The 27,198-nt window shown below is 40.1% G+C and overlaps 1 protein-coding gene across 3 annotated transcripts in view; it reads right to left on the bottom strand.

Moving 5' to 3' along the window:
- FLT3 (fms related receptor tyrosine kinase 3) overlaps positions 1-27,198 on the bottom strand; it is an 81,149-nt gene continuing 53,951 nt past the window's right edge. For all 3 annotated transcript variants that reach the window (XM_058547927.1, XM_058547928.1, XM_058547929.1), the window contains 15 exons: positions 24,760-24,863; positions 23,968-24,076; positions 23,525-23,703; positions 22,633-22,736; positions 22,414-22,546; positions 22,220-22,324; positions 18,565-18,675; positions 17,510-17,663; positions 15,572-15,654; positions 14,609-14,736; positions 11,378-11,500; positions 8,918-9,029; positions 7,146-7,245; positions 6,565-6,670; positions 1-553 (listed from right to left, as the gene is read on the bottom strand). In XM_058547927.1, the coding sequence (XP_058403910.1) occupies positions 431-553; positions 6,565-6,670; positions 7,146-7,245; positions 8,918-9,029; positions 11,378-11,500; positions 14,609-14,736; positions 15,572-15,654; positions 17,510-17,663; positions 18,565-18,675; positions 22,220-22,324; positions 22,414-22,546; positions 22,633-22,736; positions 23,525-23,703; positions 23,968-24,076; positions 24,760-24,863 (1,774 nt within the window). In that variant the 3' untranslated portion in view covers positions 1-430. The remainder of the gene's footprint in view (positions 554-6,564; positions 6,671-7,145; positions 7,246-8,917; positions 9,030-11,377; positions 11,501-14,608; positions 14,737-15,571; positions 15,655-17,509; positions 17,664-18,564; positions 18,676-22,219; positions 22,325-22,413; positions 22,547-22,632; positions 22,737-23,524; positions 23,704-23,967; positions 24,077-24,759; positions 24,864-27,198) is intronic.

A 27,198-nucleotide genomic window follows, 5' to 3' on the forward strand; every position in this document is an offset into this window, starting at 1 on the left:
ATTTTATTTCCATTCATAAAATATATCACTAAATAGCTGAAAAAGTTACATATTATTTTAAAACATAGATTTAAAAAAATCATATTAGCTTCTCCTTAGCAAAATGCTTTTGTTTTATATATTTACAAGAATATACTATCCTTCAGGTACACAATTTTCACTCAAGCCAGTCTGAGAAGATCTTTGGATGTAGGTGGTGCTCCAATAAAGTTAATTATCAGCTCTTCCTGCCTTGTGCAAAGGATGATTCGATTTTCCAAAAGTTCCTTTGAAAACAAGAGTAAATACAGAGAGCTTCTAGAGAAAAGTCCAGCAAAGCAGCAGTTGAGAATATATTTTCTTTTAGTGATGAAATTAATCTTGTTTTGGTAATCTACAGCCTGTTTAAGGAAGGCAGGGGGAATGAAGTCCTTAAGACTAAATGGTTTCTCTATGAATCTTCACCGTGAGCCTGTGGAGAGGGCAGCCCTGAGTCCACCTCTCTGCTGTAAGGTCGCCTGTTTTGATAGACAGAAGGATGTTCCGAAACACGACCATCCATGTTCTGATACATCTGATACAGAAAGAGACAGAACATTGATCACCATCTGATTTAGACTTACATGTCATCTGCCTATATTGCAAATTGTTAGCAACTTTCACTACCCACAGGTCTTAGAAGATATTCTACATATTAATTGACAGAGCAATTTTGGTCCTTTTATTAATGGAGAAATCAAGTCATAGTCAAATGTTTTATTTCATTATTGTTTCTACCCTTAGATATAAAATCTCAATCTAGAAATTCTAAAGCCATGCAGAAAAACCATAAAAGAGAAAGGCCACAAAAAGAGATCTGTTCATTATGTAATTAATACAAGAGACTGATTTTTGAGTTTTCACTTGGGAGTTTAGTGACTTTTTAATTTTTTTCCAAAATGAAAACAGCTTTACTTTTTATTTTCTGATTACAAATTTAAGACACATTGATATAGATGATTAAGCAATATAGAAAGATATACAGAAAAAAGCTAAAATCATCAGAGGAACCCACCATTATGGATAGCTTGCTATGTACACATGTACACACAATTTTCTGTCAGTAGGCTCAGACTGTAAATTCTGTTTAAGAACCTTATTGTGAATTACTAATATATTGTTATTATGTTGTTCATATGTTACATATTTTCATTATTCACTAAACATGAGTACATATCTTTTTAATGGCAGCCTAGGGTTCCATAGTAGTGATGTACCATAATTAACCTTTTGATGGATTGGTTATATAATATAAACTGAAAAATGCACTCGTGACCTTGCCTGTCTTTGGGATAAATGAGGGCAGTGGAATTGCTGGTTCAAAGGGGATGCCTATTTGAATTGTGATACATGTAACCAGGCTGCCCTGCAGAAAAGTTTGCTTACTTTTACTCCTATCACCTGTGTCTGGGAACACTATTTTCTCCAGAGCCTCACTGACAGTGGGTATTAACAGTCTTTCACATCTCTAGCCCCTTGTCAAGCCAAATGTTTTATTACCTCCTTACCTGCATATGTTTCATGATAAGCAAAGTTGAGCATCTTTTTCTATATTCAATGGCCATTTGCATTTCATTGTGAATAGCCTGCTCATCTCTTTTGCCCTTTTATATTGAGCTATACATGTTTTTCTTGTTATTTATAAGGACTCTTTGTGACATAGGGATCATACCTTCTTTGTTTGACAGACTCCCTCCCTTCCCCCACCCCTTGTACTGTTTATTTCTTTTTGTTAGTTTTTGACAATCAGTTATAGTGTTAACTGACTGGACTGTCCCCTATTCTTAATTTTTCTTTCTAGAAAACGAAAAATACATATCCTTTTGAACCCGGTCTGCATAATGACAGTACCTTAAGAATGGACAGTAACAACACATCTTTTTTGTGAAGTGGACACAGCAGTTGGTTACGATGTGTTGGACCGGTTGAATCCAAATGTACATCTCTCACAGTGACTTTCTAACCATCTAATAAAGCCTGTGACATAAATACCAATAACACTTCAAATGCAACATCTCCACATCTAAATTCGTTCTCTTTGACCTCCAAACCTTCTCTTCTTCCCGTATTTACAATTTCACTTAACACGCTACCATTCATCCAGTCCCACATCGTAAAAGTTTTAGAACCATCCCAAGCTCTCTCTACTGCCATAGCCAATTGGTTACTGGGTCTAGTTCTGATACATCACTTCTTTTAATGTCATCCTTTCCATTTCTGTAGGTGATTTTTAAATGAATTTTTTAATTGCATAAGTAATACATGAGTACATTCTTCTTACAAAAGTTTGAACCCTTAGGTTTTCAAATGTATCAATATAGAGAGGTATGTAAGATTTTCTTATACTTATTAAAATGCTTTTTCTATTCTTAGTTACATTCTCCTTTTCATTCCGAATGTTGTGTTTTCTCTTTTTTTCTTCACTGTTCTCTTCAGTCAGTATGCTTTAGTGGCATATTTGTATAGTACTTTGTTAACATACAGTATTAATATACAGTGTAGACTAGAGCCAGACTGCTGTATTCAAATCCTAAGTCTGAAACTTACTGTGTTACCTTGGACAAATTACTTAATCTCTCTGTATGTCAATTTACTAACCTGCAAAAGAGATTATAATAGAACCTACTTCGTGAGATTGATGCGAGGATTAAAGGAGTTATTATTGGTAATACAGTGGTAGAGTGCTTGATAAACACTCAGAAAATGTTAGCTATTACATTATTATTTGCTCAAAAAACAACTTCTGGTTTTCCTGATCATCACTATTATTTTATTTTTGCTGCTGTCCTCAGTTTAATGAATTCTGCTGTTGTCTCTATTAATTCCTTCCTTCTGCTTTGTTCATTCTCTTCCTTCTCTCCCTTTTCCCTTTTCTTCATTGCTTTTGTTTTTTCTTTGCTTCTTGAGTTGAAAGCTTAGTCACCTATTTTCATTCTCTTTTTTTTTCCTAACAAACGAATTTAGAGTTATATATTTGGCCAACTCCCACAGGTTTTAATAAGCAGTGTCCATTTTAATTTCTTTTCCCTCCTCTTCCTCCTCCTCCTTCATCTTAACTAAGACTTCTGTAAGAAGCATGATTTTTAATTTCAGATATATGACTTTGGGGGCTTTTCTGGCTGCTATTGGTGATTTCTCATTTCACTGCATCGAGGTTAGTGGATGTGGCCTGTATGATAACAATTTTATTTTGAAATTCTCTTTCTTAAGTGGGTTTACTAATTCTTGCCATTTTGTGTTTTCTATTTCCATGAATTCTCTTTGTTTCTCTCGTCCCCATTTTGTTGGATTGATCATGTTTTCTGTGGTCCTTTTTTTCTTCTATACTAAACCTGAGGTCATATATCTCTCTCTCTCTATTCTACCAGTGGTTATACTTACCTTTTTAACACCCATATTATTCTTATGTTTATTTAACAGGGTGGCTGCCCCCACTGCAGAACTTCTGCAGAATCTCACTAGACCTCTTCCTCCCCTTTTATGAAAGCACTTTCCCTTGTTTTTTCAAAGCATCCTCTGTTGTGGGTTTTCCCTCTTCAGTCCAATCTTAACTGCTGTCATTGTCTCAGGGATTTTCCACAGTTTCTGGTCCACAAAGAGCTCTTTCTTGCTTTCAAAGACAATTATGGCCTCACTTCTTTTTAAAACTATATATACTTACCGTAATTTATGGGGGCTGATATGAGAGGAGAGATGATGTGAGTTCAGGCCCCTTTCTTGAAACAGGAGGCCTGGGTGTCCCTTCCTTCCATCATCCCCACTGCCATCGCCTAGTTCACCCCCTCATCTTTGCTGCTCTCTATTGCTGTAGTCACCTCTTAACTGATGTCCTTAATTTTCAACTTTTGCCTTTGCTTTCCCAAACTTACTTTTATGCTTCCTTCCCTTCCTTCCTTCCAGAAATATTTGCTTAGCTTCTTTCATATGCAAAGCATTATGCTAGCAGCTGGGTATATAACGGTGAACAAGACAGCTGTGGTCTCTAACCTAGTTTCATGCCGACATTCATTCATTTATTTAATAACCAGTTATTGTCCCCTGACTATGGGACTATGTCAGGTGATGTAAGATGAGCAGTGTATCATCCTTGCCCTCATGAATCAAGTCTAGTGATGAGAAAGACAGACCCATAAAGCAAAATTATCATATAACATGGTTTGAGTCTCACATAGAGTTAAATATAAAGTATTATGGGATTCAGAAGAAGGAGACTGAAGTGTGACTAAGGGAGTTAGGGGACTCTTTGGAGAGGAGAGAATATTCGCTCTGGGTCTTTAAGTCAAATATTGAAGCAAGTTTGTCCATTCTAAAAATCTTCATTGGTTCGCCATTGTCTAAATAGTGTTTTAGCATGTTATTCAATAATCTCCCTGATCTAACTCCATACCATTGAGGTTGGGGTATATCTAAAAGTATTAGCCTGTGTTTTCTCTACGTGTTCCCCTTCCCTTCTTTCTTGTTCTCCGAGGGCCATTTTCCTTCCCTAGTCCATGATGAAGCAGAAACAGAGATGCTACAAAAACCATTCACATACATACTAGGAAAGATAACCCCAGACATGCTGGCAAGGCCTGTTTTCCCATCCAAGAGACTTGATATGACTGTGCTTAGGAGATGTGAGGAGAAAACATGGAGTGGCACCAGAGGAGGAATGAGGTTTGCTTATCATGGGCAGAGCTGCTTGGTATGGTTGTGTAGATTATGTCTTGCTCAAATGAGCCCAGCCAAAGCAGGCAAGTGGGATCCAACCTATGCTCTACTCCCCAGGCTTCTAGATTGGAGCCCACTGCACCCGACAGGAGGTAGGCGTTCCTCTTGGTGTATTCATCCCGCCCAGAGGGGGCGCCATTCTCTAACTTAACTAAAGAAGCTACAGCTTGCTACCTGTGGCTCTGATACCAAAAGGGGAAAGAGCCTTCAGTCACATAGGGGCAGGGGCGGAGTGGGAGAGATAGGGGAAAAGTTGGAGAACTGTCCTTGAGCATGGATACCCTGAGCTGAATCATCATCCACTGAGAGCTTGCCATTCAGCAATTCCTGATACCTCTAAGGCCCCCTGAGCAGAAGGAAGGGGATTCGGACATCCTGTAGGTAAAGAGACATGAAAGGAGAACCGAATACCAACCCCAAGGTGGTCCTGAACAAAGCCAAGGGTTCTTAGGCAGCACCACCTTCACGGTGTTGTTTTCTTCCATATTACCCCACTCACCCTATATTTTAGCCACACCATTTATCTTCCATGCAACGTTCTCAACTTTGAATCTTTATTTATCTTACTCATTCAGCCTGGAACACCCTACTAAGCCCCCTTCCCCCAACATCCAAAATATTACTCATTCTCCACAGCGTAGCTCAAACAACCCCTCTGTGAATCCACACACAACTGCCCCTCAAGTAAAAATTACTCAATCCTTTTTCTTTACTCCAACAGTTCATTTCTTGTTTCTTTCTATAACTCTTCTTTTAGTTTATCTTATAGTGTCATTAACTGTTTACAGGTCATCAGCCCAATAGCCTATAAGTCTCTTGGGGGCTTTTCATCTCCCTCAACCTTTTTGACCCAACTCCCTGACAATAACTTAGTTTCCATATGTGATTTTAAAAAAAAATCATAACAGGAGGAGAGGACACACACCATCTATGCAGGTCTCTGGAGAGAATACAGAATTGAAAATGGACTCTTAATAATTTAGAAAAGAGGACAGACAATCCATTTAAAGAATCAGATTCATATTTAACTAACATTTATTGAGTAACCACTAAGTGCCCAGTATGTGCTAGGTCTTTTCACATACATCATCTTATTTACTCCTCATAACTCCATGAAGTAAGATTTATTAATCCCATATTTCAGATAAGGAAACTGAGACCCCAAAAAAGATTAAGTGACTTAATCAAGTCACATAAGAAGCAAATGATGGAGCCGAGATTTGAATCTAGGTACTGGGAGTTCAAGGTCCCATCCTTCTCCACTTTATCTAGGGATGGCTCCTTTCATGACACCAGGTGGTGTTCATGAGGGAAGAGTCAGCAAAGTAATTCCAAGTTCCCAACACTCAAGTTTAGCAACCTATTTTACAGGTGGGAAAACTGAGGCCCAGAGAAGTTAAGTGACCTGCCATAATTGACACAGCTATTAGGAGGTAGAGCGGCTGAGCTGGTTTTAGACTCTCATGGCTCCATGTCAATGCTCTTTCCACTCTACTATATCACATGACTGAGTTGTGTGATTATTCTATACTAAGTCAGTGGCTTCTGGAGGTCAGGGATTAAGTTTTATTTAGTTGTCTAGTCCTCTTCATTGGACACTTAAAAGCATTTAATTTCGTAATCAGTTTGCTGAAATCTTCAGGAAAAGCTTTTTTTCCCTAAAAACACTTATCAATAAATATATCTAACCCATGCAACTTTTAAAGGGCAACTAAGACAAATTGTGGTGAGAAAGACAACTTGGGATCTTCGGTTCTTAAGAAATCAGCAACAAGTGTTCTGCGTAATTGCTTTCCTTTATAGCAATGCTTTACAAAGCACTCTGCAGCTACATACCGCTTCTTCTGCATCTGCCAGCTGACACCCTAAAAATGAAGTCAGATTAGGGAAGGACGGCCGTTTCCTTGAGTCAAAAGCCCAGCAGGATTGCATTATAAAGTATCTGTAAAAGCATCAGAACAAGGAGCAAGATGAGGAAATCTGAGTGAAACAAAATGGATCATTTTCCACATAATAAAGCACCATTTATTGCTGTGGAGCTACTCATCTACGGCATGTTTGTTTTGTGGCAAGTACTCAACTAGATTTTGAACTCATATTAGAAAGGACAAATTAGATGCTGGACAGAAATGCATTTAAAGAAACACGATGTGGACCAGAATTTAGGAGGTGGAGTCTTATCACCCTCATGGATCCTTCAAGCAAAGGATTTGAAAGGCAGAAGTAAGAGCCTCTTAGGGCAGGAAAGGTTCAGTTTTGTTCAGAAATCCTCCCCCCAAAAAGGAAGAGTTTTCTTTTCTTTTCTTTTTTTAAGAGAAATCATATTAAGGAGTTTTTACTTTTTTTCTTGTGCATTTGGAACTAGACAGATTGTAAATTTCTGATTTCAGCCAATTTACAGTCTGATTTGAACTTACATTTCTTCTGTAGCATAAAATGGCTGATCCATCTTAAATCCACTCTGAATGAGTTTATAGAAGTTAGCATCAACTGGAATACCAGGGTAAGGATTGACACCTGAGAAAAATGTTAGAGAAGTATAACCATTCATTCATTCTTCATTTGTTTATTTATTTATTCAATTTACAAACATGTACTGAGAGCTCCCAGGGGCCAGACACTGCTTGGTGCTAGGGCTGCAACTGGGAAAAGTCATGGTTCCTGCTCTCAAGCAGGTTATAGGTCAGTGAGGAAGACAGACCTATAGACTACAGCAAATAAAACATATAGTACCCAGCATTACTCTGATACCAAAACCAGACAAGGAGACCACAATAAAAGAAAATTATGGGCCAATACGCCTGATGAACATAGATGCAAAAGTCCTCAACAAAATATTAGGAATCCAAATTCAACAATACATTAAAAGGATCATACAGCATGATCATATGAGATTTATTCCAGGGATGCAAGGATGGTTCAGCATCCACAAATCAATCTATGTGATGCACCACATTAACAAAATGAAGGATAAAAATCACACAATCATCTCAATAGATGCGGAAAAAGCATTTCACAAAATTCAACATCCATTTATGATAAAAACTTCCAACAAAGTGGGTATAGAGGGAATGTACCTCAACATAATAAAGGCCATATATGACAAGCCCACAGCTAATATCCTACTCAATAGTGAAAAGCTAAAAGCTTTTCCTGTCTTTTCCTTAAAGATCAAGGACAAGACAAAGATGCCCACTATCACCACACCACTTTTATTCAACGTAGTCTTAGAAGTCGTAGCCAGAGCAACTGGGCAAGAAAAAGAAATTAAAAAGCATCCAGATTGGAAAGGAAGAAGTAACACTGTCACTATTTGCAGATGACATGATATTATATATAGAAAACCCTATGACTCCACCAACAAAACTATTAGAACTAATAAATGAATTCAGTAAAGTTGCAGGATACAAAATCAATATACAAAAATCTGTTGCATTTCTATACACTAATAACAAACTATTGGAAAGAGAAATTAAAAAAACAATCCTATTTACAAATGCATCAAAAAGAATATGTATATATGTATATATATATAAAATAGAATATTATTTAGCCATATAAAAGAATGAAATCTTGCCATTTGCAACAACATGGATAGAACTTGAGGGCATTATGCTAAGTTAAATAACTCAGACAGAGAAAGACAAATACTGTGTGATCTCACTTATATGTGGAATCTAAAAATAAAATAAAAAACCCAAGCTCATAGATACAGAGAACAGATTGGTGGTTGCCAGAGGCAGGAGGTGAGGGGTGGCTGAAATGAGTGAAGGGGGTCAAAAGGAACAAACTTCCAGTTATAAAATAAATAAGTCATGAGGATGTAATGTACAGCATGATGACTATAGTCAACAATACTGTATTGTATATTTGAAAATTGCTAAGAGAGTAAATCTTAACAGGAAAAACAAATTTTGTAACAATGTGTGGTGATGGATGTTAACTAGACTTATTGTGTTGATCATCTTGCAATATCGAATCATTATGTTGTACACCTGAAACTAATATAATGTTACATGTCATTTATATCTCAATAAATAAATAAAGTGGCACATGCCTCAACAGAAGTAAGACTAGGGCGCTCTGGGAGCATTTGAGGTAGCATTTCACCCACTCTGACTTAGCGGGTAGAAGAGGGGGGTAGGGGTGCAGAGGGAGCAGAATGTATTGATGGGGGCAGCAAACTTACCAAGTGAGAATATTTCCCAGAGTAATATTCCGTATGACCAGACATCACTCTTAATAGTGTAGATCCCTTCAAATAAGCTTTCAGGAGCCATCCATTTGACAGGCAAACGGACCTGTGTGAAACCCAAGAGGAGATCAAACGGTGTATTTTCCATGTACAACATGACTTCTTTTCTCTTGTTAGCTAGATGATAAAATTTATTATCTTCCTAAGGCCACTATTAATGCTTATTTGAGAAAATCGTATTCCTCAAATGGAAGTTTTTCACTTTCAAATTAACATTCTCACATAGTAGCCTTAAAAAACAACAACCCATATTTCTTTAAAACTCATCTTGAACAAAAGCTTGTGCTTGGAGTTAACAAGTTTAACAACAGATACTCACTTTCCATTAAGGAGTAGCCAGTCAGTTGCCCAGAAGTAAGTGAATACTAGTGAATTAGTGAAATATTTTGTTAAAGCATTTCTTGGAAGAACTTTGGTGTAAATGCCATCCACAAGAATGTGGTGAGGGGAGCATATGTCATCACTTTCAGAAATGATACCAGGCTGGCATCTGTGGCTTCAATAATTTCCAGTAGCATGAAAGGGGGGTTTTGAATTAGTACTACCTCAGGTTAGAATCAAGACACAGGGACAGATAGGTTGTGGGGCAGAGCATTTTGTAGTAGTTTCTCTTTCATGGGTTGAGGAGTCCTTCACAGGGCATGTTTAATCTCTCAAGTAAAATCAAAGCTCAAGAAAGAAACTTTATTTTAAATCCTATACAAACTGATGAGCTGATTGAATCAAGCAGGTTGGTCTGGTTAATTTGATTAATTAAAGGAATTAATTATGGTTCCAAATAGAATTCACCTTCCCACCTAAGAGACCACCAGCTAGTAGGGGAGAAAGTACATAGCCATATATGAGCATTCATCATATTTCTGACCTCAGCTACAATGACTGAGGCACAGATCTAAAATCAGCTAAGATGATTCTTTGATTCTAGTAGTTTATGTATCCCATAATACAGTTTAATTTGATTTTTAACATTTATTGGACATTTACCCTGGACGGGCGCTTCCAAGTTGGTTTAATGGTTTATTCTCACAGCAACGCTATGAGGTAAGTATATAATTCTGATGGGAAACACTGTATTATAGTGGTTATGCACAAACTTGGGGCTCAGACCATTCATGTTCTAATCCATGTGCTGTGTGACCATGGGCAAGTTATGTTTCTGTGCCTCAGTCAGCTTCCTCACCCACAAATGGGTATACTGAGGACTCAATGAGTTAATATACGTAAAGCACTTAGAATAGTGCTTAGCACACCATAAACACTGCATCAGCATTTATTGTTATTATTTCACAAGTAGGGACAATAAAGCAGAGAGAAATCCCAAAAATGAACAGCCAAAAAGAAGAATAAGGGTTTAAACCTAGGTGCTGTAATTCTTAAAACCATACTCTTTCATCCACACAATTTTGTTATCTAGTATCTCTAATAGTTCCCTTGTAAATAACACATCTGCCCTTAGTTTTTTTTTAACAAATCGATTAAGTCATGTCTTAGGTTTCCTTGTGTAACTAATAGGATGACAAATATTCATTAACTAATATTTAATTTAAATATTGTACCTTTTAAAAACTTATATGTAATATTTAATTTTTTAAGTTGTATTTTTAAAAATGCTTTATTATAACTATTGTTGTTAGTGCTGTTGAGTCGATTCTGACTCCTAGTGACCCTGTGGACAGCAGAGTAGGGCCCTGCCTGGTCTTTTTACTCCATCCCCTCACTTTCCGGCGCTATATCAGACAATGCTCTGCTACTGTTCATAGGGTCTTCATGGTCAGTTTTTTCAGAAGTGGGTGGCCAGGTCTGTCTTCCTAGTCTGTCTTAGTCTGGAAGCTCCATTGAAACCCATCCACCATGGGTGACCCTGCTGGTATTTGAAATACTAGTGGCATAGCTTTCAGCATCACAGCACCACACAGCTGCCACAGTATGACAATTGACAGATGGGTGGTGTGGTTCCCTGGCCGGGAAATGAACCAGGACCATGGCAGTGAGAGCGCCAAATCTTAACCACTAGACCACCACAGCTGGCTACTACAACTATTCTCATAATTGGAAACATAACTCAATAGTCACTTTACAGCTAAGGGAACTGAAATAAATGCAAGTAATGGGTTTTTTTTTCAGAGTGTGGATTGTACTCAAAAGCCCCCAATTGCTCTATTCTGACTAGCCCAAGGATAGATGAGATGCTATTTTGCTCAACTTTTATTACAGATGGAATATTCCTTGAAGCTGCAGAAAAACCTTTTAAGCATAAAAAAGCAAACTGCTGTGAGGGAGTTTTTTGATGTTACCATAAATCAAAAATGTACGACTGTGAGTACAGATGTTTACCGTCACAATGACAGAACAGAAAATAGCAGTATAAAAATATGTAAGAAATAGCAGCCTCACATTGCCCCTGATAACATAGTTGGAGTCACTCATAATATCTCGAGCCAATCCAAAATCACATATCTTCACCACCTTCCCGTGGGTCACAAGCACATTCCTGGCTGCCAGGTCTCTGTGAACACACTAGAAAGAATGAAATTGGAGTGTTATTTACTATGATGTATGTTATCACAGAGTGCAATCTTTCTTGTAGTTTCAAGTTCAGTAAGAGTTACAAATGCCGGAAATGTATAGTTCTTGAAGGTGTCTTATCTATACCCGGCTATGAACAGTCATCATGATGTATAACAAACTGAGTGAACACGGGTGACCCCATTCTTCAGCTACTGTGGCTACAGTCACTTGTGCTGCTTATGGAACATTCCAGAGGCCAAAGGGAACGGGTTCTTAGAAAGGAGCTCAAACCTAGATGGATGTTGTCTCTTGTTATAAATAAGAGATGAACAACAGGGCCCTCAGCTGAGCTCTCAAAGGGATTTTCAGAGGACTTCTTCCAGGACTGTTATAATGGAGTGTAGAAAACAATCTCGTTCGTGACTGGAAAATAGCTTTAGCAATAAAATGGAGTAATATCAAAGAAAATATTAAGAAAAAAATAAAATAAATTTGGGAAGGTTGACTAAAGTAGAATTCGAAGGAACCCTTGGAATTGAGAGATGACATGACATTAATCTGAGCGGTCTGGCAAGAAAATTAACTCTATGAAGGAAAATTTTAAAAGGAACAGAGCGCTAGTAGCAAAGGTCCAAAGGCCTCTGTTCATTCTTGAAAAAATAAAAGCCAAAACCACAAAGACTAAAACCCCTCTAGCTCTCCTCCCTCCCTACCCAGTTTTCTGAGAGTGTTGTCACTTGCAAGCTCCATTTACATTTCATCCACTTTACTTCTGGGCCCCTGCAACCTGCCTTCCACCTCCCACTCATCTGCCCAAGCTGCTCTGGCTAAGCCCGGAGAAGACCTGCACGACACCAGTCCAGTAGAGATTTGATTTGACCGCTCCATGGTATCCGGTACTGTTTGCAGCTCCTCCTCCTTCAGGTCCCTCCTTCTGTGAATTCTGCCCACCACCCACCCCTGTTTTCTTCCTACTGCTCCCGTGGTTCCTGTTTCCTCCTGTGGCTCTGTGCATGAGCCTGCTCTCATCCCCAGGGCCACACCCTCTCATTCCACATCCTCCCCCGAGTCATCCAAAGCCAGGGATGCAACTACCATCACCAAATTTCTACTTCCCACCCAAACATTTCTCTTGAGCTTCAGATAGGAATATCCAAATATCTGCTGGACTAAGCTCTACTTTGTTGCCCAATGAACCTAACATTCAACATGTTTAACTCATCACTTTTCTCAAAAAACTTCCTCCTGATTCCATGTTCTTTACTCTATCCCATGTTCCCTGCTGGTTTTCCTTCAAAATCTTTTCCTTCAAAAATCTCCTGCAGTGCAAGCATGAACTTCTTCAGAAAGCCTTTTCTGCACCGCCTCCCCTCCCTCAGGTCTGATGTTCCTGGGTTCCCAGAACTTAGTTGAACACAATATTTATCACACTGCGGCACAATCTTTGATTTGCATGTCTGCTTGTCTCTTTCTCCCCATCAATGATAAGATCTGACTCTGTGTCTCAGCACCTAGCACAGAGCTTGGCATGTAGGCAGTGCTCAACTAATGACTGATGGCATCAAAGAGCCCGTGGAGGAGACTGAGGAGCAACCAGAGAAGTAGGGAGAAGTAGGGAGACATGATGATTCAGAGGGGAAACAAGGGAGGGGTCTAAGAAACTGGATAGTCTTCAAAAAATTCATGTTATTACAAGCCCAGGGGAAAAAAGGCAGTGCTCCTTGACCTCCAATTGTGGGTAGTTTGTTTACTTAACTATAGGCAGCAAACAGCCAGATGATCTAGGTAACTGCCCTCCAATGTCTATGAAGATACTTGTGAAAGCTCTACTATACATGTGTAGGTGAACGAACTATATTAAAGAAACTTGAGCAGATGGGCCTCCAGCAGCAGGTAGCAAAGATGAAGAGAAGAATGTGCCTCAGAGATGAGGGGTGGGAAAATATAATGAGAGTAACACTTTTTTTTTTTTTGTGAGGAAGATCAGCCCTGACCTAACACCTGTTGCCAATCCTTCCTCCCCGCTTTTTTTTTTTTTTTTTTTGCTGAGGAAGATTGGCCCTGGGCTAACATCCATGCCCGTCTTCCTCTACTTTATATGGGACGCCGCCACCACATGGCTTGACAAGCGGTGCGTAGGTGTGCACCAGGGCTCCGAACTTGTGAACTCCGGGCCGCGGAAGCAGAGCACGTGCACTTAACCGCTACGCTACCAGGCCAGCCCCGAGAAAGTAACATTTTAAAGGAAAAAAGAATGCAGTGGAAATTAGTCTTTCCAAATTCATGGAGAAGGAGGAGAGAGGAGGCAAAGGGAGAGAAGTGGAGGAGAGAGGAGGCAAAGGGAGAGAAGTGGAGGAGAGAGGGAGGAAAAGACCAGGAGACTCAAAGAAAAAAGAGGAGGGAAAAGTTTGGGAAATAAAGAGAAGGTGATGGAAGGTACGAGAATGAGGACAGGAAGTAGCCAGAGGAAGGCTTTAATCTGCTTAATAGGCAGGAGACATTTGAAATGTCAGAGCACAGCAGGGCAGAAAGGCAATTTAGGAAGAATGCAAAACTGAGGTCCAGTCCATGGTCTGAGGCAGGCTCCACGGCCTCGGTGTCACACGCCAGGGGATCCGGCATTTAGCGATGGGGGCAGTAGGCCTACAGGGCTGCTGCTGGCCAACAGCATGACGGTGTGGATTAGACAAAGGTGCCCAGGATGGCTGGCTTGGCAAGCAGAGCACACTGGATCTGAGCCTCCACTCCCCCCCTGGGTCAAATGCCCATGAGCAGGGCATAGCCTGAACAACTGGAACTGAGTGTCCAAGGAAGGGCTGACACTGCTCCACCTGGTTTTGAGGAGGGATCCCCCAGGACTTCTATCTGGAGGCTTCAGGGGACTCTGGACAGCCCAGGAGGGCTGTGATAACCATTGTCTAATGACGGATCCCAGGCCTCTATACTATCATCAGCCAAGAGCTGAGGTAACATTCGAGGTGACTCCCACAGTGAACAGTGAGGGAGGAAAGACGGACTTTAAGGGATACACGTTAAAATAAACAAGAAAAAAAAAAGCACATCTCTTTTTCAAAATTATCTTTTTTTGTTGTTAGTTTCTCCTTTAAAGGAGCTTACCGACTTAAATTCCAGAAATTCCATTCCTTTGGCAACTTGATATGCAAAGCAAAGAAGATCTTCAAATGTAAGCACATTCAAGTCCTCTTCTTCCTCCAGCCTTTTTTGGTTTTCATATTCAATTTCATCTATAAAATAGAACTGGTCCTCATTTTTGCCAAAACTCTACAAAATTGCCTGATTAAATCTCTAAGAGGAGGTTATTAAAGCTACAGTTAGGTGAGGTGCTAAAACACACAAATGAAGCTGTCCCATCATTTTCCTGGTGGCATGGGGGCCCACCCATGTGTGCTAACAGTGCAGCCTACGAAGACGCATCTGAAGATTGTCTTTGGTTAGAGGAATCAATTCTCTAGCTGTTTTGGTGATGCATGCACAGCCTCCCGACTAGTTAGGAATTTCATATGCTCTTCTTTCGCACTAGGTAGTTTTGTCACGTTGGGAAAAGAATTAACACTAATCTACCACATTTTATGAATCGTATTGTGCACTTAATGTTCTTCCATTTAAGCCTTCTAATAGTCCTATGAGGAAAGTATTATTAGGCCCATTTTACAAATGAGAAAATTGTGTCTCAGTTGGTTAAATAACTTGTCCAAAGTCATCCAGCCAGAAAGTGAAGGAACCAGAGGTTAACCCAACTTCTGTCTGACTCCGGAACTCATCATCTTTTCCACTTAGCAGGTAATAGGACGGCTCTAATTAATTTATGACTTTAAAAAGAATAACCTGACCAAATAAAATAGCTCTCAGTGCTTATTAGCTGATCATTGACATAAAATTCATAATATATTAACTGTTGGCTTTAACTACCTTTAAAGCAAAGATGCATTAATAAAGCCTATAGATGACATTAGCAAGAAAAACATGCTCTTGTATTTACACAATTTTTAAAAATAGCTAATACAGAATCCTTGTATCTGTTTCTATTTTAAAGTGCTACTAATTAGAATAAAATATTACCTTCAGATTGAAATGAATTCCCATTGAACCCTGAGATATGATCCAACTCCTGGTGTATTTGAACTTCTCTTGAACCAGGCATACTATTAAAAAAAATTATTTCATTATTTATGTTCTTCTGAGTAGACATTTTATTAAAAAAAAAATACAGTTCATCAAAGAAATGAATTCTAATTACAAATGGGCTTTTAAATTAAAAGCACAGCATCAACTTGTCCTTTTTTGTGGACTTTAAAAGCATCTGTGTGATAAGCTCACCAGTCTAACTCAGATAGGACTTATCCCGTTACCTGTACGGAGCCTTACAGTTCAAAGAAGACCCCACACAATCCTTACAACTCTACAAGCTGGTCGTCAAAGTCACATTTTATAAAAGAGAAATTTGGCTTGGTGAGATAAATATGATTTGCTGAAACCACAAAGCTAACACAGAGTGCAACTAGGACTCACACCTCATTCTTCTGTTTCTAAACTCAGTCCACTTTCCCTATAAAAGCACATGTAATACAGATCTTTTATAGAGACCTATGTGTTCTATTTCCTTTTCTTGTAAAATTAATAAATAGTAATAATGAAAATCTCCTTTATGGTATATAAAATAGAACTCATCACTGAGAAATTTTGTATGCATTATATACAGAAAAAGATTCCATTTATTCCAGCATACAAGTTTAGCCCAATTTACAATTTCCATATCTTTGGAAAATCACTCCATGCATTCAGACCACAAATATTCCAAAAGTAATTGCTTCAGTATATTTAATATCCCAGTGACTAGAATGAATCAAAGGCGCTAAGTTTACCAGCACCAGTTGTTACTAACCATGGAGGGCTGATTACATGCATCTGACTGACTAGGATAGACTCTATTCTAGAATACAGATGATGTTATAGAACTTTTTCAACTTTAGAATATGAACTGAGAAATGAGTGTAAAGGGAAGATTGTTGTGATAGTATGAATCAGTTAAGGGCAGCCACACAAAGACATGCGTGGGGATCTCCACGGGGCCTTCCGGCTTCAACATGCTGGGTCTCTGTCTCAGATCCTAGAAGGCCAGAGGCCTGCACTGAAACTTACATGCTAGGAAACCAAGGCTGGAATCTCAAACACACCCTCCAAAAGTCCCCAGCAAAGATATAAGTCTCTAACAAACCTGCCTATAGAATAAGGGAGAGCTTTCACATCTGCGGGAAAATAGGAATGCACTGTGGTCTGAGGAATCATTCTATTAGAATGCCTGTGAATTCATTCAGAGAAAGGCGTCACAGAGCTACGATATTCAAGCAACTAGCAAGAAATTTCCAAAGATGAGGACGAGCGTCCCACCAAACTCCTAGAGCCCTTGTTATTGCATGCTAAAACAGGAAATCCCGTCAGGACTGAGAATCACTCAGGACCCCACGGATGGCAGGCTACACAATGCAGAGCATAGAGACGAATGTTACCACTACTTTATTTTGTCCACACCACATTATGTCAATCAATCCACCCTAATTTTTTAAAATCCAATTTATGAGTTTAGAGCTCTTTTGTGCAATACTCCAAAGGATCTGAACTACTTTCTGTGACTATGTCAAGGACTTTGGAAAAAGTGTTCATTCTTTCTACCAATACCTATGTGTTAACCTGGAGGCCTGAAAGATCGAATAACACACCTTTCCCAAAATTGACTCTGTGTCTAGGGTGTGATTTAGGCCCAGGTGGACAGAGACTGGCTCAACTGTAGAACCTGAACTGTAGGAAGGGAACGGTCTCATTGCTGCAAATCAAAAGGGAAACTAGAGCAAAGGTAAGTGACCTTTCTAGGTCTTAGAGCCCGCAGACCACACAGTGCTGGACTATGGCTTTAGAGACTGGCCTGTGGGGGTGTTTAACTGCCATACCTTGTCTGTGTTCTACAATGTATAATTATGAAACCTTGACTCAGTCTCTTACCTGGAATTTGGATGTGATTGGAAAGTGGGGTAAAAACTGAAATTGTGTTCCTTGAAAATCTCCGTCCACGTCCTGTGAAATTTTTCTCTTTTATTTCTTAGATAGTTGAGAAGATCACCATAGCAACAATATTCAAAAATCAAGTAAATTGGTCCTGAAATAATGACAGTTTTAATTACAGGTATACAAATACCAAACAATTTTTTCAGACGTCTGTGTAGCAGAGAACATTGTCTACGAGAGCTCACTTCTCCTCTGACGTTGGCAGAGTACAACTTTTTCTGAGCCTATCTCTTCTTATACTTTAAACTCAATTTTAGCTTTTTGCTGAAATTCCTTTGGAAAGCAGTGTTTTCTTGCCTTCCACTTTGGCCCTTGTGCGTGTGGCCTCAACAATAACCACTAGCCACCTGGACTCTCCAGTTTGCACCTGGGCACAATATGCCAGCTGCACTGTGAGCACTTGGTAAATATACGCTGACTTGTTTGCCTGAAGAGGGAGAAATATATCCCCAATCTCCTCGTAGATCCGTTTTCTTTTTTTCTCTTCTTTTAGTCCCAGTCCCAGGCTGGCTGTCCCAGCAAGAATGACCCTTGGGCACATCATTCAGGTATTTCTAGGGGGAAGTGAGAGAATCAGAGTACATGCTCCATTGAATTCTGGGAAAGAGCTTGAAATTCCATCCCGGCTGTGCCTTATTTGAAGCAGCCCAACTAGGGCAGTGGCCAAGCTCTGCAGCCGTTCTCGCCACTACAGATGCCAGCTTCACAGCCAGGGGAGAAGCACCCTCTGAGCAGCCAGCCTGAGACACCACCAAATGTGCCTGCAGTGCTGTCATTGTTGTTCAGTAGGTTACAACTACGTGGCACATCTCCATAAAGAGAGGCATTCTCCACAGCGACCCATCTGATTACAGAGCGCTCAATGTCTAAGCCCCCTTAGGTTTGAGGGCCCACACTGTGATGGAAAAAGAAGAAAAAAATGAGAACAATTGCCCTCTTTGTCTTCAGGCTGACATATTTTTGATGAGGTGTTCTTAGTGGGAACTGGTTACCTGACAGCGTGCACGCCCCCAGCAGATTCACAATGTTCTCATGGTTTCCCAGGTGAGTCATCATTTTGAGTTCAGACATGAGAGCCTCTCTTTCAGAACTGTCTGCTTTTTCTGTCAACGGAAGAGCATAAAAAATGTAAAACTAAAATAAAATAGGCATTTTAGGTTATTTAATAAATTAAAACTTTCCTCAATTCAGAGCAGATTTGCATAAAAATTTTAAAATACGTAAAATAATCCATGAATTTTGAATAACAATATCTTGTGTTTTAAGACAGAATTTCAAAGACTGTAGTAGAAAAGTTGAATCTAATAATGTGCCTTTCTAGTGGATGTTCCTGTCTACCAAAATAAAATCCTTATAATTGACCCTCAAAAAACAAAATAAAACAAAATAATAATAATACGTGATTTTCCTCCATAGTAGAAGTTAATACATATGCTGAAGAAATGAAACATACATTTCTTTTTTTTTGACTCTTGCATTTGTTAAAGTCATAGACAGACAAGACAGGAATGTCAGTGAGGATGGTTGGCTCCAGTCTGGGGCCCCCAGGTCTACAACCTTCAGTTTGCCAGTGGGTCCAGTGGTGAGAGGTCCAAAAGGACCAATTCCCACTAACCAAGTTCTCCAGAGACTCATTAATTGATAATGAGAAATGTAACTGATGCGTAGGCTAGAATGTATCCACTGGCCAATGCATTCTCTCCCTGGAGACAAGTATAGATAGCTTGGCAAAAGGTACTCATCATCTTGCTTAGAAGCATAGCATCAGGGTAGTTATTGATGAACTCCAAGGTCTCGTTTCATTGAGACCGATGTTCCAGTTGGTCCGGGCACCCCTGCCCAGGCAGGTGCTGGAGCCCTAGAGGCAAGGGCAGGGTCTTTGGACTGTCCCCTCCAGGCTCCAGGCTCCAGGCACCAGGCACCCAGCCCTCTGTTAACATATTCTCTCTTACAGACATAAAAACTTTTCTTTACATTCAATGAACATTTGATTAGATATTTCCAGGTCTCATTATTTTGTCCTGGAAGACATCCTAGCTTTTATAGTGGTTTTTCCAGAACATTGATGCCATCTATTTTGTCTTGAGCGAGCTCTCAGGGGTATCCTTATTTCCGACACCTTGGCTTGGGAGTGAGATCCTTCACTGTGTGTCCTGTGACCCACTAGCACCTCATGTCTTCCACTGCTTCACATTTTATAGGGATTTGTAGCTTTCAATTGTCCGTGTCTTGTTCTTCATGACCAAAATAATATATTTTATGGTGTGCTTAACTTTTTCAAAGCACTTTCATATACCATTATCTGATTTTCATTCATTCATTCATTCATGCATTGAACAAGTATTTCTTGAGTGCCTACTATGTATGAGGCAAAGTGCCAGGCATTGAGGGAATGAATGATAGACAAGACACAACCCCTGTCTTCCTGGAGTTTAGAGTCTCTTGGAAAAGGGAAACAAATAAATAAACAATTACAATATAGTGTGATAAATGCAACATGGCAAATGAATGTAGGGGTGCTGTGGGGTCACACAAGAGGGATACCTAACCTAGCCTCAGGAGGGGTGGGGAAGGGGACACGAAATGGCTATACTGAGACCTGAGGAAAAACAGGAGTTAACCAGGTGAATTCACGTGAGGAGAGAGGAAGAAGAACATTCCATACTGAAGAAACAGGGTGGGCAAAGATCAAGAAAGAAGAGAGTAGTGCAAAACAGATACAGACCCAGCCCTCATGAGGCTTACAGACTAATGCGGCAGATAAGACATTAATTGGATAATTAAACAAATATGTAATTATAATTGTGATAAATTCTATGGAAAAAAAGCCTACAGAGAGCTAAGGATAGCATATAGCAAGGAACTTGATCTCGTCTGTGGTGTGAGAGGAGGCTTCCCTGAGGAAGTGATATTTAAGCTGAGATCCAAAGGAGTCAGAGATGACTACGTGAAAGGGGAAGGGTAAGCAGAAGGATCAGCCTGTGCAAAGGCCCTGAGATGGGAGGGAGTACACTGCTTGGAGGAACTGAAAGGAGACCAGTGTGCTGCTGTGCTGAGAGTGGGAGGTGGAGAAATGAGCAGCAGCCAAATCATCCAGGGCTGTGTAGACTATTTCAAGAGTAATTGAAAGCAACCGGAAATGTTAAGCAGGAAAATGATATGATCTGCTTTGCATTTCATAACCATCTCTTGCACTTCAGTATAGAGAATCCAAAGGTTATTGCAGCCATTCGGAAGATATGGACGTGGACTAGAGTGGTAGTAATAGAGATAAGAGAGAAGAGGATGAACGCAAGAGACACTAAGCAGGAAACCTGATAGGAAGAGCTTACGGGGTGTTAGAATGAGGACAGTTGCAAGGATGAGTCCTAGTTTTCTGATTTGCCCGGTTGTGTGGAATGTGGCTAGTCTTTAGTACTCATAACCAATCACTGAGAGAGGGAGCACTGATGGAGGGCCAGGGTTGGAGGAGTCTGGTTTGGATAAGCTGAATTAAAGGAACTTTTGAGATATCCAAGCATTTGGACATATGAACCTGAAGCTCAGAAGGGAGACACAACCATGAGAACCTTTGGTACATAGGATGAAGTCACAGGTGTGGTTGAGATAACCTATGATGAGCGTGTGGAGTGAAAATGGAAGGAGGTCCAGGAGCAGGCCTTTAGGAGCTCCAGATAAACAGCTGGGTAGAAGATAATGAGCCAGCAGAGGACTGCGAAGCAGTCAGAGAGGTAGGAGGAAAACCAGAAGAATATGGTGATGTGGAAACGAAAGGAAGAAAGCATTTAAAGATGGAGAGAATAGTCAATCATGCCAATTTATGGTAAAAATTCAAGTAACATGAGGACTAAGAAATGCCCATTAGACTTAGTTTGTCGGTGATCAGTGACCTCCAAACAGCTGGGCAGGCCCTTGCTTAGTGAGTGATGCTAAGGGGGAGGGATGGCAGTGGATGCCAGATGGGAGTGGTTGGAGCAATGAGTGTGAAGTGGTACAGAGGGCTCCAATTTGCTCTTCTACCTAGAGTCTGTGTCAAATAATAAGAAACAACATCTACCTGTAGCAACAGTATCCCCAAATATTGAAACACACAAAAAAAAAACCACTAAACAGAGAAGAGGAAGAAGAGGTGGAGTCTCGTATTCATGACTTGTATTTTATTTATTTATTTATTTATTTATTTATTTATTTATTTAGTGAGGAAGATCAGCCCTGAGCTAACATCCGTGCTAATCCTCCTCTTTGCTGAGGAAGACCGGCTCTGAGCTAACATCTATTGCCAATCCTCCTCCGTTTTTTTTCCCCCAAAGCCCCAGTAGATAGCTGTACGTCATAGTTGCACATCCTTCTAGTTGCTGTATGTGGGACGCGGCCTCAGCATGGCCCCAGAAGCGGTGCGTGGGTGCGCGCCCGGGATCCGAACCCGGGCCACCAGTAGCGGAGTGTGAGCACTTAACCGCTAAGCCATGGGACCCGCCCATGACTTGCATTTTATATTCATGACTTGGTTGACACTAACCCCAACTCACTCCCTTTTTAGGCTTGAGGCATGGCAAGCAGTAACCATAAAAATGATGGAAAAGAGAAGAAGGGGCGGTGGGAGACTGCGCCTCCCATCTTTGTGGACATCATTCCCTTTTACTGTACCTTTCAGCATTTTGACTGCAACCTGGATTGAGACTCCTGTTTTACTAATTCCATAAGCCGTTGCATTCATCACTTTTCCAAAAGCACCCGATCCTAGTACCTTCCCTGCAAGATAAATGGTGAGTGAGTGCATGTTAAAGATTTTCCAACAGAAAGGAAACGCTACAGAAACATTTGGAACATTTGATTCTTACCAAATTCTAAATTTTCTCTTGGAAACTCCCATTTGAGATCATATTCATATTCTCTGAAATCAATGTAGAAGTACTCATTATCCAAAGAACCAGTCACCTGCACCATTTGCAGCTGGCTTTCATACCTAAATTGCTTCAGAGATAAAATAATGAGTCAATTAGCAATAGGCAGTTCTTCAGAATTAGGAAACAATGGTTAATTTTTACCTTTGCTTTTACCTTTTTGTACTTGTGACAAATTAGCATGGTTAAAATGGCAATGAAGGGCAGACAAATCCCAATTGTTGCATAGAAGATGTTGTCCTGGATGAAAGGGAAGGGGCCTGCAAGGAAAGAGAGTCACTGAGCGATGAGTTAGAATTCCTGGCTGATAGTATAGTAGATTATCTCACATCCTGTTTGAGTAACCATTATTTGCAGTCCTTACAAGCACTCCACAAACACTCTACTCCCCACAGAAAATCAGGCAATGTTCATATAAAGGACAAGTTTCCTTCCTAGAAAATTTTAAGTGATTCTGAACCCATTTTTAAAAAATCATTTACTAGGGTTATAAGAATTACATCTATTTAAACCCACAGGATACATAAGTCAGATAAAAAAAGTTTGTGTTTCTCCTACGAAGATATCATATGAATGTGGAGAAGTTAGTTTGGGGATGCTGGTGATTCTAAGCTATTAGCGTAGACGGCCAGGTTTCAGAATTGTTAACTTAGGAGGGCTCTAAAAAACAAACTAAAAATTATAAAACAGCAGGCTAAAGGCAAATAAGATTAAGCCAAAGGGAAAATGGGAGAGACTCCAGATTACTAAATCCGTGTCACTAGAGTTGGCTCTTCCGGTAGACATTCACTCTACTGGGCGTTTAAAGTTCTACCTACGTCACTCAAATCCGTGAGTCATAACAACCTAAGCAGAAGTCACTCTGCTCCCAAACTCCAAAACCGTAGAGATTCAGTGGGGATTCTTGCCTGACTCAAAAAGCCTTCTTGTCTCACACACTGAATCTATCTGCTCTTGTAAAATTCCCCAAATAAAAGCCAACGACAGGGACTAACTTCTAGTGGGGAATTCCTGAAGGTGGTGCATTACAACAGCAACTGCTGTATACCTGGTGAGTTTAAAAGGATTGTTTCACAAGATGTGCCAAGGGAATTGTATGCACAGCACTTCACCAGGAACCCTTTTACGGCCTCACTCATGTTAAGAGTACTGCTCGAGATCCACTTTCCAAATACTTTTCTTTTAGCCTTTTTATTCCAAATTCCTTCTGTGATTTCTTCTGTGCAGCTGAAAAGAAATGGCAGACAGAGAGGTTAGATAGGTGGGGCTGTCATCAGATTGGAAGTTAGGGTTTCCCTAGTGAACTCTAAAAGACATTCATCTATTATAAGTTATCAGAAACAATTGGTGACCATTTAGAATTACGGTTGACTCAGAAGGTAAGCATTTTAAATATTTCATCATATCTTCTTAAACTGACTTCATGAGAAAGAGTCAACATGTCAGAGTGTGAGTTTTACGCTCTTCCAACACAAAAGACATCCTTATTACTTGAGAGACTTGTCTGAACACTTCTTCCAGGTCCAAGATGGTAATGGGTATCCATCAGAGGAGCAAGAAGCCTGACTTGCTGATGCCTCAGCCAGCACTTGAGGTTTCCCTGAAGAAAATAACATGAAAAATAAGCTCATGTAGTATGGTACTTTCCAGAAATAGTTTCACAGTTGGCTTCAAGTAGGCTGCCCATTTACTCCAAGCAGTTTGTACTTCTGGGAGGGTGTCTCATGCAGGATGACTCAAGGTCTCTGGTTATTCCCTCTCTCCCCCTTGTTATGTAACCTTATGTACAAGCAGCCCTACCACCTATAGCACTTTTCCACTGCTAGACTCCTGGAGAGAGCTGAGGTGTAGATCTCTATCTACCCATACACCTCAAAATGATTTTAAGCTTCAGAAATATCTGCAAGAAGTCCAATGAAGTGTACTCTCATCTTTTTATACACCAAAGAAACAAAAATTATTAAAACAAATAAATGGTAGGCAATATGACTTTCAGCCTTTCCTTAACATGATCTTTCAAAGTACTAAAGTCAAAAAAGTCACAACACTAAAGCACAGTCAGAGCACATGGAATAAGTCTCTGGGCTTCAAAGGATGAACACAGAAAAAGCTATATATAAACAAAGCCAGTAGATATGAAAGTAAAATTTCAAAACACTTCAGCATATAAAAACAGTTTTATAGCATTCCTTCTATGCCATTAGTTAGCTCTTTCTAGCCATAGTTAATAAATAATTAAGGAGTTACAAGATTAAAATTAAATTTCTTGACAATTTAACTTACTTCTTATATTCAGTGTGAACATTTTTGTGAACTGGGCGTCATCATTTTCTGCATGGAATATATATTCTCCTGGCTGGTGTTTATGGTTGCAAAACTTTGATATGCTGTTTGAAAAGAATTAAAGACAGACTTAGCAAGATTCTTACAGGAGATGCTGAAATGAATGGCGGTGTGCATGGGACAAGTCTTCCTTGAGACGTTCACTCCCTAAAGTTCAGTGGACAAGAAGGTGTCTGTATGCTAGGCTTTTGCTACTCAGAATACAGCCCATGGACAGGCATCAGCATTGGGGTTATCTGGGAGCTTGTTAGAAATACAAATACCCCACCCCAAAACTACTGACTCAGAGTCTGTATTTTAAGATGATCTCCGTGTGATTCATGCCCACATTGAAGGTTGAGAAGTACTGATCCAGTCTGGGGTTCCTCAGTGAGACAAGAAGGTTTCTGCCCCTACTGTTCTATACATTCCAGACTAGTCTGACTTCCCAGAAATATAGAAGAACCTCTGAAGTGGAGGAACCCATAACCCCCCTGCTTCCTGAAAGGATGGCTCTCTGATGTCAGTCCAAGGCAGGATCTATGACCAACCCTTGACTTATATAGCAATTAACAATGATGAGGGCTCAAATCCACTGAGTTGGTAGAGAAATCTTTGGGTGGTCTCAGCAGGCTCTAGATCTACTTGGAGTGCTCATCACCCACTCAATACATTTTGATATGGATAACTTGATATTGGGGATTATCCACCATGTCTACCAAGGAAATGGGACGCTGGATATTGTAGTGGGATGTCGGATAGAGTAGGAGAGGTAGGAGAGCAAGGAGCTGTTGAATATGCCTTTATGCATTGAAGAAATAGAAAAAAATTTCCCTCAGAATAAGAATAAAAAAATCTCAGTCTCGTTCACAAAATATTTAATTGGGCCATCTCTGTATAGCCTAAAAAAAAAAAAGACTACGTATGGGCAGGGTAGAAATGTAAACAGGAGGACCTGGAGTGGAAGCCAGCCTTAAACTAGGAGCTATGTAGGAGGCAAAACACCTAGAATATACAGCTCCTGCCCTCAAAGATACCATAATCCAGGTGGGTGGACAAAACCTGCATACGTAGAACAGTTAAAGCATTAAACTGAAGGCCAGTAGAGGACGAAAGAAGGCAGAGGCCAGTGTAAGTGAGAAAAGTTCAGAGAGCCTCACAGAAGCAGGACTTGAGTGAGGTCTTCACTGGATAAGCTGGTTTTAATGAGGGCAAAAGAAAAGGACATTCAAGGAGGCAACAGCAGGACTTAAAACATGAGGCAGGAATTCCTCAGGCCACGAAGGAGAGTAATGGGAAAGCTCTTCACTGGAGCAGAGGTGCATGTGGGATGTAGCAGCAAAGAGGGCTCAGTGGATAGGGTGGGGAGGCTGATCAGCGACCTTGAAAAACAGGCCTAATTATTTAGACCTGAAGGAGAAAGCAGGAATCAGATGCTGTGGACTCCTGAGCAGGAGAGAATACCATGAACAGCATCTTAGTTTAGAGTGATGGTAGCAGGAAAAATTTATTGGAGAGAAGTCTGGAGGCAGTTAGTATAGTAACCCAGGAATTCATTCATTCATTCATTCTACTGTCAGTGGTAGAGCCTAATTGTGGAGGAATCAGGAATACAACATGAGTTAGAAAAATTAGGTTTCCGTTCTCCCAGAATTTACAGTTTGGTGAAGGCAGGCCAGTAAATAAGCAGTTACAGTATAATGTGGGAAGTCCTATGAGAGGAGAAGTAAAAGTTTAGACAAGAGTTCAGAGCCTGAAAAGATGAGTGTTGTCTAAGATGGGAAAATGGGAAAGGAGAGGAGAGAGCAAACCCAAAAGGCACCAGGAAAAAGGGAACAGCAGGTGCTGGATTGGATATGGAAGATGAAGGAGAGAACAGAATCCCAATTGATCCCTAAGATTCAAAACACCACCTAGCAACTGATAGAACAGCTTTTGAGACCATGTTTATCTGACTCCGATGTTCTGTGCCCTTAAGTCGGAACCTAAAAGGTAATTCTGACTGTGCATAGTGATGAGAGAATTTATTTCTCTGGCCTATCAAGTGAGCATTTAACAAGTTTTTTGTTTGCCTCATTAACAAGAAGGCTGAAGACATAAAAAGGGGAATTTCTTATCCTGACCTACTTCTGGACAGCAAGAAGGAAATGGTTGGTGAAGCGGAAGTGACAGAAAGATTGGGGAAAGCCAAATTATAACCCAGGGAGAAAAGTAAATATGGCTATGTGCGATTTCCAGACTTTAGGAAGGCAGCATTTAAGTGGTCCAAGAAGAGAAAGAAGTGAGCTTCTAAAAGGGAAAATGTAATTCTCACTGGACAATAGCAAAGACCCTAAAAAGGGAGAACAGAGGAGATAAAAAAGAAGCCAGTGTGGCTAGCCATGGACCATGCCAAAAGCA

Source organism: Diceros bicornis, chromosome 9 (assembly GCF_020826845.1).
Source record: "Diceros bicornis minor isolate mBicDic1 chromosome 9, mDicBic1.mat.cur, whole genome shotgun sequence".
Lineage (NCBI taxonomy): Eukaryota > Metazoa > Chordata > Mammalia > Perissodactyla > Rhinocerotidae > Diceros > Diceros bicornis.